General features: G+C 40.0%; 1 protein-coding gene across 1 annotated transcript in view; it reads left to right on the forward strand.

Moving 5' to 3' along the window:
* The window catches only part of nagpa (N-acetylglucosamine-1-phosphodiester alpha-N-acetylglucosaminidase), a 28,275-nt gene extending 23,752 nt beyond the window's left edge, over positions 1 to 4,523 (forward strand). The window contains exons 11-12 of the mRNA XM_085803098.1: positions 1,037 to 1,118; positions 4,187 to 4,523. Of these exons, the coding sequence (XP_085659224.1) occupies positions 1,037 to 1,118; positions 4,187 to 4,487 (383 nt within the window). The 3' untranslated portion in view covers positions 4,488 to 4,523. The remainder of the gene's footprint in view (positions 1 to 1,036; positions 1,119 to 4,186) is intronic.
* Positions 4,524 to 13,250: the final 8,727 nt, after the last annotated feature.

The raw sequence follows: 13,250 nt of genomic DNA on the forward strand, positions 1-13,250 counted from the left end.
TCTTCACTGTGTGTGTGTGTGTGTGTGTGTGTGTGTGTGTGTGTGTGTGTGTGTGTGTGTGTGTGTGTGTGTGTGTGTGTGTGTGTGTGTGTGTGTCTGTGTGTGTGTGTGTGTGTGTGTGTGATTTGCATGGAGCAGAAGTTAAAACAGTTGAGTGGTTGTTGTGTCTGGATGAACTGGGAGAACTGGAAACATCATCATCATCTCTCTCTGCTCTTTAAAGCTGCAACTGATGATTGATTATATATTGTTAAAGGGATAGTTCAACATTTTGTCAAACTGGCCCCATTGCCATAATAATCCCTATAGTCATAGCAGTAGGTTTGTTACCTTTAATTGTCGGTGCAAGCTGTTTTTAGAACGGTGGAGCAGAGCCGTGAGCTGCTCAGAGCTACACTACGGAGGCTCATTATGGGATTTTTTTTGGTTTCCCTCATCAAACTCATCAAATACACAATCCAACAACTCCACAACACTCTGGTGGACAAGTTGTGACCTGCACATTCACCACGCTATGAAATAATAACACAACGTTACCACACAGAGTTGTTTTAGAGGTAAATTCATGCAAAACTGCTGATGCGTGTTGCCTTCAGGGGCAGTTTTTCATCAACAGTCTCTGTATTTCCCTCTAAAACAACTCTGTGTGGTAACGTTGTGTTATTATCTCATAGCGTGGTGAATGTGCAGCTCACAACTTGTCCACCAGAGCGTTGTGGAGTTGTTGGATTGTGTATTTGATGAGTTTGATGAGGGAAACCAAAAAAAATCCCATAATGAGCCTCCGTAGCGTAGCTCTGAGCAGCTCACGGCTCTGCTCCACCGTTCTAAAAATAGCTTGCACCGACAATTAAAGATAATGACGAACCTACTGCTGTGACTATAGGGATTATGGCAATGGGCCAATTTGACAAAATGTTGAACTATCCCTTTGATTAATCGATCATTTGGGTGTTTGATGAAGTAAACGTTTCTCTTAAAGTGACAGTACGTCCTCCTCTCTCCTCCTCCTCTTCCTCCTCCTTCTCCTCCACAGCTGGACACTGCCTGGCCAAACAGATGTTGTTGTCGTGGAAACAGGAGGAGGAAGCCCACAGAGAGCGGCCTCATCTCTCAGAGTAAGAAGGGTTAAAGGGTCGAGTCACGTGACCCCACTCAGTGTCTCCATGAAGCTAATTAACACACACACACACTCACACACACACACACTCACACACACACACACACACACACACACACACACTCTGAAGGACGGGATGAATTCATTCGCCTCCTTCCCCCTTTTTTTTTTACCTTTCAAATGCAAGTTAGGGATTGTCGTCGGTTGCCGTGGTTACGCTGAAGGGGCTTTTGTGAAGAGCTGCTCCTGCCTGTCGCCGACGGTTACCCCTCGTCTGTTTTTTAACATTCATCCACCAAACGGCTCGGATGAGTGATGAGTGATGAGATCAACATAACTTTATTTATAAAGCAAATAAAACAAAACATGGTTAGAAAAAGGAGCAATAAGCTTCTGACGGAGACTTTAGAGGTTTTAAAAACAGTCGATTTAACTTGTTCTCAGAGAATTAAAAGAAAACGGAGAGAGAAAAATAATAAAAAGTTAAAGTCCATGTTCTTCTTCACTCCCTTTATACTTTTATTTATCTGCCAGGATCATTTTTAAATCTATCAGGTTTGATTTTTATCCAGGGAGAAAAGTGAAAAAAAATAAAACACCCTCTTTTAATTTTTTTCAAAATGATTATTATCTGTTATTGATGAAAACAGTTCGAGAAATGAAATACATTTTTGGGTGTGATTTTTTTTTTCTGCCTTTCAGGATCATTTTTTAATCGATCGAGATCAAGAGAAAAGTTTTTTTTTTTTAAATAAAACACCTTCTTTCAAGTTGTTCTTTTTCTTTTCTCTTCTTTTTCAAAATTAGTTTTATTATTATTTGTTATTAATGGAAACAGAACCAGTTAGAGAAGTGAAATTAATTCAGGGTGGGGTGGGGTTGTTATTATTATTTTCTTCCCAGAAACTTAGACAAACAAACTTTGATAAATGATCCTGGTAAATAAATAAATAATAAATATCTGTTGTTTTCTTTTGTTTTTTCAGGACTTTTTAAAAAACAGAAAGCTTCCAGGAGATTAATAATAACACATTTTATTTATTACGTAGTTTTACAATGGCTCAAAGACACTTGCATACATAAACTATAATCAGAACAATGTCAGGGTATCCGCGGGGTCTTGAAAAGTATTAAAAGGTGATAAATCAATTTTGGGAAAATTAAGACCCTTAAAAAGTACTAAAAAGTCTTTTCACGACTTTATAAAGTCTTAAATTTTGAAGGTATTTTTTCTGAATTAGCTGTCTAAGAGTTTGAGTCCTAAAAAACATTATAAAAGTGTGTGAATTTATTTGTTTTATTAAAAAACAAAGATGAACCGGTTCATAAAAAAGAAAAGAAGATTGTTGTTTTGGTTTTTTGAGAGTGGAGCAATGGTTTTTTCTTTTTTTTTTTATTATAAACTTTGCCTTGTATTTATTATCCCAGCCTATTTTGAATACTGTTGTATCATAGTGGTCTATAGTCTTTATCACAAACTAGAACTGTTAAGTTGAAAGTGTCACTGATGTAAATGGTTACAGCTTGAAGCGACGGTGAGGTGTTAAAAAATATTGAGAAGGTCTTGAAAAAGTCTTAAAAAGGTATTAAAATTAACTTCAAGATTCCTGCATATACCCTGAATGTACAATATCAAAAAAAGAGAGAGAAATAGAATGAAATGAAATAGATCAAACTCAAAGATAAAGGAAACAGAAATTAGACTTTCAAAAGGTGTGGTGGACAACAACAACACAACTGTCAGTGACTCAACACAACTTCCTCCTCTTGTAACGCACAACAGAGGTTTCAGGAAGAAGGAGAAGTGACGGTGATGAAGAGATGAGGAAGAAACTAAACAGTCAAACTGACTCTTCTGTGTCTCTGGTTAAAGAAAAACAACTAGTTCGTTATCAGGGAATTAATCACTAAGGGAAAAAGCAGCAGCTGTTTAATAACTGATGAGTTGTTTTAGTTGAGATTTAAACAAAATGTCACAACGTCCTCAGGTTTTTATGTGATTTTCATTTAGTTTTGTCTCATTTTTCTGTTTGTCCCGTTGTGTTTTTGTAAATTTATATAAAAATATAATTCATGTGTTACTCATGATGCATTCAGGTCACGTAGGAAAATGAGCTACTTTGCTTTTTTGATATTCAGATATTCTATGGTTTTAGTTTCTCTTCTAACCCTCCTCCTCCTCTTCTTCCCCCTCCTCCTCATTTTCCTCCTCTTCCTCTTCCTCCTCTTCTTCCTTCTCCTCGTCCTCTTCCTCCTCTTCCTTTTCTTCCTCCTCTTCTCTCCTTCTTTTCCTCCTCCTCTTCCTCATCTTCCTCCTGCTCCTCCTCTTCCTCCCCCTCCTCCTTTTCCTACTCCTCTTCTCTCCTTCTCTTTCTCTTCATCTTTTCTCCTCTTCCTCCTCCTTTCTCTTCCTCCTCCTCTTCCTCCTCTTCCTTCTCCTCCTCCTCATCTTCTCTTCCCTTCTTTCTCCTCTTCTCTCCTCCTTCTCCTCTTCTCTCCTCCTTCTCTTCTCTCCTCCTCCTCCTCCTCCTCTTCCTCTCTCCCCCTCCTCTTCCTCCTCTTCTCTCCTCCTCCTCCTCTCCTCTTTCTCCTCTTCCTCGTCCTCATCTTCCTTCTCTTCTCTCCTCCTCTTTCTCTTCTTCCTCCTCCTTCTCCTCTTCTCTCCTCCTCCTCCTCTTCTTCCTCCTCCTTCTCCTCTTCTCTCCCCCTCCTCTTCTCTCCTTCTCTTCCTCCTTCCTCCTCTTCTCTCCTCCTCCTCCTCTTCTCTCTCCTCCTCCTCCTCCTCCTCCTCTTCTCTCCTCCTCTTTTCTCCTCCTCTTCTCTCCTCCTCCTCTTCCTCCTCTTCTCTCCTCCTCCTTCTCCTCCCCCTCTTCTCTCCTCCTCCTCCTCCTCCTCCTCCTCCTCCTCCTCCTCTTTCTCCTCTTCCTCCTCTTCTCTCCTCCTCTTCCTCCTCTTCTCTCCTCCTCCTCCTCCTCCTCTTTCTCTTCCTCCTCCTCTTCTCTCCTCTTCCCCCTCCTCCTCTTTCTCCTCTTCCTCCTCCTCCTCCTCCTCCTCCTCCCTCTGCAGGAGAACGTGGCTGATCATCACCGTTACCATGGCGTCGCTGCTCTCCGTCAGCCTCCTCCTGCACCTCCTCCCCTCCTGTCGCGCCTCCGTCTCCTCCCGTTTCCCCGAGCGGAGCGACTACTCCTACGTTCCTCTGACCGACATCAACGGAGCAGCAGCAGCAGCAGCAGCAGCCGCCTCGAGGCCGAACGACACCGAGAGGAGGAAGAAGAAACCCCAGAGAGGAGGAGGAGACTTCAGCCTGGACGACTCGGACTCTCAGGACGACGTCTGGTCTCCGTCGCGCTCAGGAAGGTCGTAACCAATGACAACGAGGACGAGGAAGAGGGAGGACTCTTATTATTGCACGAAGCTTAAAGGGTTATAAAGGTTCACCCAAAATTGAAATTTCTCATCTCATTATCTCCTCCCCCTCATGTGGACTAAGGGCTAAAGGTGAATGGATACCAACTGTCTTCGTAAAACAAAAAGACACACCAAAAAACATCCAAACACCTCCATGCTGCTCGTATGTAATGTCCGTCTTGTATTGAAGCTCCGACATGAGAAATTGTCCTGAAAAAAATTAAATAAGTCTATGTTTTAAAGGGGTAGTTCAACATTTTTGGCAAATTGGCCCATTGCCATAACCCCTATAGTCATAGCAGTAGGTTTGTTACCTTTAATTGTCGGTGCAAGCTATTTTTAGAACGGCGGAGCAGAGCCGCGAGCTGCTCAGAGCTACGCTATGGAAGCTCATTATGGGATTTCTTGGTTTCCCTCATCAAACTCATCAAATACACAATCCAACAACTCCAAAAGGCTGTCATGTGTAGTTGTGAGCTGCACATTCACCACGCTATGAGATAATAACACAACGTTACCAGACAGAGTTGTTTTAGAGGGAAATACAGAGACTGATGATGAAAAACTGTCCCTGAAGGCAACGATCATCAGTGGTTTTACATGAATTTCCCTCTACAACAACTCTGTCTGGTAACGTTGTGTTATTATCTCATAGCGTGGTGAATGTGCAGCTCACAACTACACACGACAGCCTTTTGGAGTTGTTGGATTGTGTATTTGATGAGTTTGATGAGGGAAACCAAGAAATCCCATGAGCCTCCGTAGCGTAGCCCTGAACAGCTTGCCGCTCCGCTCCTCCGTTCTAAAAATAGCTTGCACCGACAATTAAAGGTAACGAACCTACTGCTATGACTATAGGGATTATGGCAATGGGCCAATTTGCCAAAATGTTGAACTATCCCTTTAAGCTTGTTTGTGGCGGAAGCTCCCAGTGTCTCAGTTCACTGCTCTTCCTGTGTCAGTCACCGGCGGAACAATTTGAGGGACATTACATACGAGCAGCATGGAGGTATTTGGATGTTTTTTGGTGTGTCTTTTTGTTACGAAGACAGTTGGTATCCATTTGCAACCGTTATATGGACAAATACTGCTGCGTGGACCCCCCCCCCCGTAACTCAGAGAAGCCACGGAGGACTCTGAAACTTCTCCCAGCCCTTATTAGTCCACATGAGGGGGAGTAGATAATGAGTAATGAAATTTGAATTTTGGGTGAACTATCCCTTTAATTTAATCTCTTTGCACCGAGGAGAGACGACGTCCTGATGAACAAACAGGAAGCCGTCGTCTGCAGCTGGACAGATGTTCGTTCGCTCGCTCAGGTTTTGATCAGCACCTGTCCATCATCACCACGGCAACCAGATATCAATCAAACTAATCATGATTCCTACGGAAGCCTGGAGCGGACAAAAGTCGTGAGTTTACCAAAAAATAAATAAATAAATACCGGAAACAACAGATACAGATGAACATGGGACCTAAAAATCACTGATTGTAAAAAAAGTCAAAGTGTTTACAGCTGCTCGTCGTGTTCCAGATGTTTATCGCCCTGACGACACAAAACTCAGTTCGTTATCACCAGATAAAGTAACAATACTCGACTCTGAAGTCCTGAATTTGAAATATCACTCAAGAAAAAGTGCAGAAACATTTGTTTTAATCTGTAACGAACACATTTTAAAGGGATAGTTCAACATTTTGGCAAATTGGCCCATTGCCATTATAATCCCTATAGTCATAGCAGTAGGTCCGTTACCTTTAATTGTCGGTGCAAGCTATTTTTAGAACGGTGGAGCAGAGCCGTGAGCTGCTCAGAGCTACGCTACGGAGGCTCATTATGGGATTTCTTGGTTTCCCTCATCAAACTCATCAAATACACAATCCAACAACTCCACAACGCTCTGGTGGACAAGTTGTGACCTGCACATTCACCACGCTATGAGATAATAACACAACGTTACCACACAGAGTTGTTTTAGAGGGAAATTCATGCAAAACCACTGATGCACGTTCCCACCGGGGGGAGTTTTTCTGCAAGCAGTCTCTGCATTTGCCTAAGAATATAGGGATTATGGCAATGGGTCAATTTGCCAAAAATGTTGAACTATCCCTTTAACCTTCTAGCTCATCAGTGTGAATCAGTTACTGAAGCTTTTTATACTGAAACTGATGAGTATCGATATGTTAACGACTCGTTCTAGTCAGTTTAGGTCATTTAATTGTCGAATAAAAGCTTTTGTTAAGTATTTAAAGACTGTTAATTATCACGTTTAATGACGATGTGGCGTGTGATTGGTCGGTGATGAAGAGCTCCGCCTCCTCGGACTGAAACCAGTGAGGCAGGAAGCAGCTTTGTGACAAAAAAGACACACAAACTGAACACAAACTTTGACGATTTGTCGGGAAAACACACAAAGATTTCTCTTCTTCCTGCACTGACTCTGTCTCACGTCTCGCTTCACTCGGCCGTTACGACGCTTCAAACTCAAGTTTTTACCACTGAAATCTGCAGGTTTGTAACTTCACACGGTGGCGTTTTAGTCTGAAAGACAAACAAACTTTGTATCTGTTTTTTGTAAGATGTCATCAAAGGGTTAACGGGTTCTTTCACCTGTTTTAAACACAAAATAAAAGGAAAAAACATGAATCTGTGGCTGATTTTGTGTCTCGACTCAGTGACTGTGATACTGAAACTGACCGAAATAGAGCAGAGCAGAGAGTAAAACTTTATTTATCCCCGAGAGATAACAACTGCCACACTCCCAGATTCATTCAAATGAGCACAACCCAACACAGAATAAAGACGGCACAGGGACATACCATAAAATAAGTTAAAATTTATTAAAATGCAGATGTAAAGTTTAAAATGAAATAAAATTAATCGTAAAATCACGCATGTGTGAAGAAGGCAAGACGAGTGTTGTTTTTTACAGACAAGGAGCTGAAAATGATGTTATATTTGTCACAGAAACACAATAAAAACTTTAAATTGTTAGTTTAGTGTTTTTATTAGTGCTGTTAAGCGATGAAAATTAGACTTTGGAGACTGACTCACTGCTGGAGACTCACTCTAGTGGTCGGGAGAGGAACTGCAGCTGCTGCTTTCAGCCCTGGAGGGGTTTTTATTATTTATTTATTTAATCAAACTTTATTATCATATTTGAGACATTATTATACAAACATGACATTATACAAACATTAATCAACACTGAAGTACAGGGAGTGCATAATACATATAGCAGAGCTTGACAAAAATAAATAAATGAAATAAAAATACAATGTATCCGGATGCGTAATGATTATTATGATCCAAATAAATACATGGAAGAAAAAAAAGAAACAATCAAACAAAAAACAGTAGAGATTTTATCTAGTAATATGGATAAGACTGGATGTCTTCGAAGCTTTCTTGTTTTTACATATTTTACAGACAGAGTCATAAAAAGATTTAATGAAGTTCCACATAAAATAAAGTTTCATTTGGCATCGCCTGGAGAAATCTGGCTTTGTGTATGTGGAATTTACCCAACAGACACAGCACTTTTATTAGGGTCCGGGCAGCTAAGCTGCCGGGACACTATTGTATTCCTAGGAATTCTTCTTCTTTCTTTCTTTCTTTCTTTCTTTCTTCTTCCAAGGAAGTCATACTTCCCATGGGCGAAAACTCACCAAACTTCACAGAAACATCCGACCCCATGCCAGATTCACTCAACTCCAAGGACATGTGCCCCCCCCTCCTAGGGGGGGCACAATAAGCGTTTAAATTTAAAAACTTTAAAAATTCCTACCAAACCAACGGTAGATGCTACAGTTTTGAAACTTCACCACGATGTAGCCTCAATACTGCTGAAACTTTTGTCCACTTAAACTCATTACAAATTATGAAGTCCATCACTCTGTTTTTTTCAATAACTGTAAAACTTTTAAAATGTATCTCCTCCCACAATTTTTGCTCAATTGTCACCAAACTTGCTACAGAGCATCTCCAGACCGTCCTCCACAAAACTTGTTTCTCGGATTTTTGATTAAGCAAAAATTGAGCCTACAGTGCATGAAAACGTTTGACTGTAAACAGTACTGTAAACATATACCATCAAATTCTTGCTAAATACATTTTCAAACTTCCTGAAAAAAAATGACAATATTCTGGAGTCATGGTTGATGAAGTTTGGCAAATATCAGAATTTTAATTCAAAAACTGAATTTTTGAGAATATTTTGAATTCTGCTCTCATGGGAACAACTGCAGCCAATGTGAGTGTGGAATTTATAAACATCATATTTTCTCTTATGAAGCAAAACACTTATCATTAAAAACAAATCACCAACATTTCCATGCTGTCAATATGCAATTTATGTATTATCAGATTTTTGTCTAGATGACTGAATTTCTGACTTTTGACCATTTCATCACAACAGCTGCCCGGGCACTGGCTCACCTGAGTGGATAAATGAAGCTACACAGCAGGTCTCACTACCAGCTAATTAGCTCAGTGAGTTAAGAGCTGGTTCTTGGTGTCAGAGATTGTGAGTTCGAGACCCAGCAAGGGTGATGATGATAATGACAGATCAAATGTCAGATGTCCTCAAGCTATTTTGCTGTCTAAATGCAATTTATGTATTAACAGATTTTTGTTTAGATAACAGAAATCTGCGTTCACAACAGCTGCCCGGACACTGACTCCCTGAGTCTATTTGAGAAGACACACAGCAGGTCTCACTTCCAGATAATTAGCTCACTGAGTTAAGCGCTGGTTCTTGGTGTCAGAGGTTGTGAGTTCGAGACCCAGCCAGGGTGATGATGATGATGATGATGACAGATCAAACTGTCAAATGTCCTCAACATGAAACACAAGACAATTGTCCTAATGGTGGCATCACAGCAAGCTTCTAAGTTTAAAAATCCAAATAGCTTGGACTGGACCATGTGCGAAGGCTCCTAACATCTTAGACTCATAGTAGATGTTTGACAAATACATATCATTATTTTACCTCAAAAACTGATTTTTCTTTTTCTGCCTACACGACAGTGAATGGCTTACTCAATTTGTGAAGCCACTGTTGAACTGCCTCTTGTCAATTAGCTCAGTGCGATAGACAATGGTCTTTGGTTCCCGAGGTTGTGGGTTCAATCCTCAACTGGTGCAAATTGAACATTATAGGGTCAACTGTCTTGTCTTCCTATTCTCCTGTTTGTTGCTCAGAATTGCCTAAATTTGCCCAAAAGTAGCCCGGACCCGACCCATCGCTGCGCAGCAGCTATAATTACATTATTAACTTCCTTATTGTTACATTCAACATCATACTTTCAGTAATAGTGATCCAAACTTTATGAGATTCCCAAATCAATAAAGACATTTGAGTCCACAAATCAGTTGAATAGGGACATCCATAAAGCAAATGAGAGAAGGACTCAATCTCTTTTTTGCACAAGGAGCATAAAGGGGACACAACATCAGAAAGTCTAAATCTGTTAATGAATTCATTACAATGATAATATCTATGTAAGACTTTAATATGTATTTCTTTAACTTTATTGGGGACAAAAAATCTATTATATTCAGACCAGACATTGTCACGTCACTCTCCAACGATGAAATGAGTTTGGATACTGACTATAAACAGACGTAAAAACTGATCTAATATGAGCATCGTTACATGAACGTTTCCACCAAGCCACAGAGCAGGAATCATTCCTGAGAAAGGTGTATACAGAACAGACGCTCTGATAATGATAGTTAAATTATAACCCTGGAGGTTGATACTTGTTCAAAAACACTTCCTGTTTCCGGGTCAGGTCACCTCACCTTTACACTGCAAAAACTAGAATATTTGTCTTTTTTCTTGTCAAAATGTCTCATTTCTAGTCAAAACTAATCTCTTTCCACTTAAAATAAGACTCATCACCTAAAAATTAACTTGTTTTTAGATCATTTTCACTTCTTTCAAACAATTTTTCACTTGAAATAAGTAGAAAAATCTGCCAGTGAAAGCAAGTTTCCTGTGCTTGTAATGAAGAAGGAAGAAAAACTTGCTCCACTAGCAGATTTTTCTACTTATTTCAAGTGAAAATATGCTTGAAAGAAGTGAAAAAGTGTCTAAAAACAAGGTAATTTTTAATGTGATGTGTCTTATTTTAAGTATAATTAGATTTGTTTTGACTTGAAATGACATTTTGACTAGAAATAAGACAAACATTCTTGGTAAGATTTGGAGTTTTTGTAGTGTAGAGGTTTTTGTCTTGGTTGACACTGTCTTCATGTCTGTGGTCCGGTGGTTAAGATCTGAAACTCGTCCAATGAGGAGCCAGACTTTGTAGGTTTCTCAATCTTTTTGCACAATTAGCCATTACAGTTGATGAAACAAAACATTTTTTTAAACATAATCCTATGAGGAAGTGTTTTTCAGCTGCAGGGAATGATTTTTTTTCCCCCCCTGAAAAGTCAACACAGTGTTGAATCAAACAGGAAGTGCATTAAGGCGACACACCTGTCAGGGAACCAGCCAAACAAGTGACAGATAGCTACTACATGTATACAACAGTATTCCTGCAGACTGACTGACTGACAGCATGTAAACACACTACACACACACACACACTCAGAGTGACAGCTCTGCCCTGCAGCTCTGACATACCTACTGCAGTTTCAGTTTGTGGTGTGACAGAGGAGCGGCAGGAATGTGAGCGTCGCTGCTGTGAAGAATCGGGTCAGTCGGTGTGAAAGAAAACCTGTCAGACGTTGCATCAGCCGCTGCCGCTCCTCATCAGCTGATCTGAGGGAAAACAGGCCCAACAGTAGGCTACACTGCAAAAACTCAAAATCTTACCAAGAATATTTGTCTTATTTCTAGTCAAAATGTCATTTCTAGTCAAAACAAATCTCATTCTACTTAAAATAAGACTCATCACATTGAAAAGCAGCTTGTTTTTAGACACTTTTTTACTTCTTTCAAGCATATTTTCACTTGAAATAAGTAGAAAAATCTGCTAGTGGAGTAAGTTTTTCTTCCTTATTACAAGGACAAAAACTTGCTTTCACTGGCAGATTTTTCTACTTATTTCAAGTGAAAATTAGTTTGAAACAAGTGAAAACTGTCTAAAAACAAGTAAATTTTTAGGTGATGAGTCTTATTTCAAGTGGAAAGAGATTAGTTTTGACTAGAAATAAGACATTTTGACAAGAAATAAGACAAATATTCTTGGAAAGATTTTGAGTTTTTGCAGTGTACACACACACACACACTGTTTCATTGACTGTGAGCTGATTCACTCTGCTGCTGCTGCTGCTGCTGCTGCTGCTGTGACTCGTTTCACAAAGAAAATGCAATTAAACAAATCTGTGCACAGAGATAAACACTGGCTATCTGACCTCAGAGTGACCTCAGCATTTAGTAAACATGACATCATGACTTTAAACTGCTCTTCTACCGAGAAATGACTTCAATGTTTTTGTTAATTTAGCTGTTTTTTTCAGTTCACTCATTGTTTTGAAGTTTTGCTATTGCTAGATAGCTAACATTAGCATTATCAGTTTTACAATCGGCAAGAATTTCAGCCATTGTTAGCTACTATTATCACATGACTTAAAGGGCTATAACTCTTAAATAAACCAAAAGAAAGAAATATTCTTGGTTTAAAACGGGCTATTTGTACGTTTTTGTTACTGCTACATGGCTAACGTTAGCATTTACAGTTGCTGTTACTGAACAATCTTGGCAAGAATTTCAGCCATTGTTAGTTAAAGCAGATATCAGTGGAATGTTTTTGTTAATATAAGTCCTAAATAGTCCTATTTTCCGTCAGCAATCACTTACATGAAGTATTTCAGCCTAAACACGAGTCTCTCCGTCACTCTGCTCTGCTGTAACCCGAGGAGAAAATTTTCCTTGTGGGATACAAGTGTTATCCAATGAGGGGAGAGAACGGCATGAAGGGCTGTGTGTGCAGCCAAGGGATGCGCGTGAATGTGGTGACGTAGCACGAGGACCAATTGATGCCTGACAAGGGCGGGGGCTGCTAACTCATGGTGCGTTCAAGGAAACTCGTACTTTGTGTTTTTCCTTCCTGTGAAGTCATACCAGTTCGATCTGGTACGAGTTCACGGGTCGGAAGTTACGAGTGGCCGTTATAGGGAACTTTCACAGACAACAGGACGGTAAAAACACGAGCTACGGGTTACCTGGAACGCTACCAAGTCGTAGTTGTGACTTGAAGCTGTAACTTACGGTTTCAAAAGCCTGCCTTGAACACAGCATTAGCCGAAACGGCCGTGCCGCTGTTACCTGCTTTAACTACTTTGTCACATGACTTAAGGTCTATAACTCTTAAATTAAGCAAAGAAAGGAATATTCTTGGTTTAAAATTGGCTATTTGTAAGTTTTTGTTGCTGCTACATGGCTAACGTTAGCATTAACTGTTGATTTCACAATCCTGGCAAGAACTTTAGCTGCTGACTGTGCCAGAGCGAGTTAATCATTACTATTAGTGTTATTATTACACTACTTGACCTACATGATAAGATCAAATTCTCATAATTGTACGTTTTGGACGCTATAGTGACTCGGTATCGGAAAGTATGGGACCATTGTTATCGCTAGTTATTAGGCAAATAGTAATGTGGTGTTTAAAGGAGCTAGCTGGAAGTTTTGCTAGCTAATGTTAGCATCAAAAGCTGTTTTATTAATTAACAGGCAAAAAAAAAACTTCATCTGTTGTGGCTTTT

This window comes from Trachurus japonicus, chromosome 16 (genome assembly GCF_045865225.1).
Source record: "Trachurus japonicus isolate A0001 chromosome 16, Traja_1.0".
In the NCBI taxonomy this organism is placed as follows: domain Eukaryota; kingdom Metazoa; phylum Chordata; class Actinopteri; order Carangiformes; family Carangidae; genus Trachurus; species Trachurus japonicus.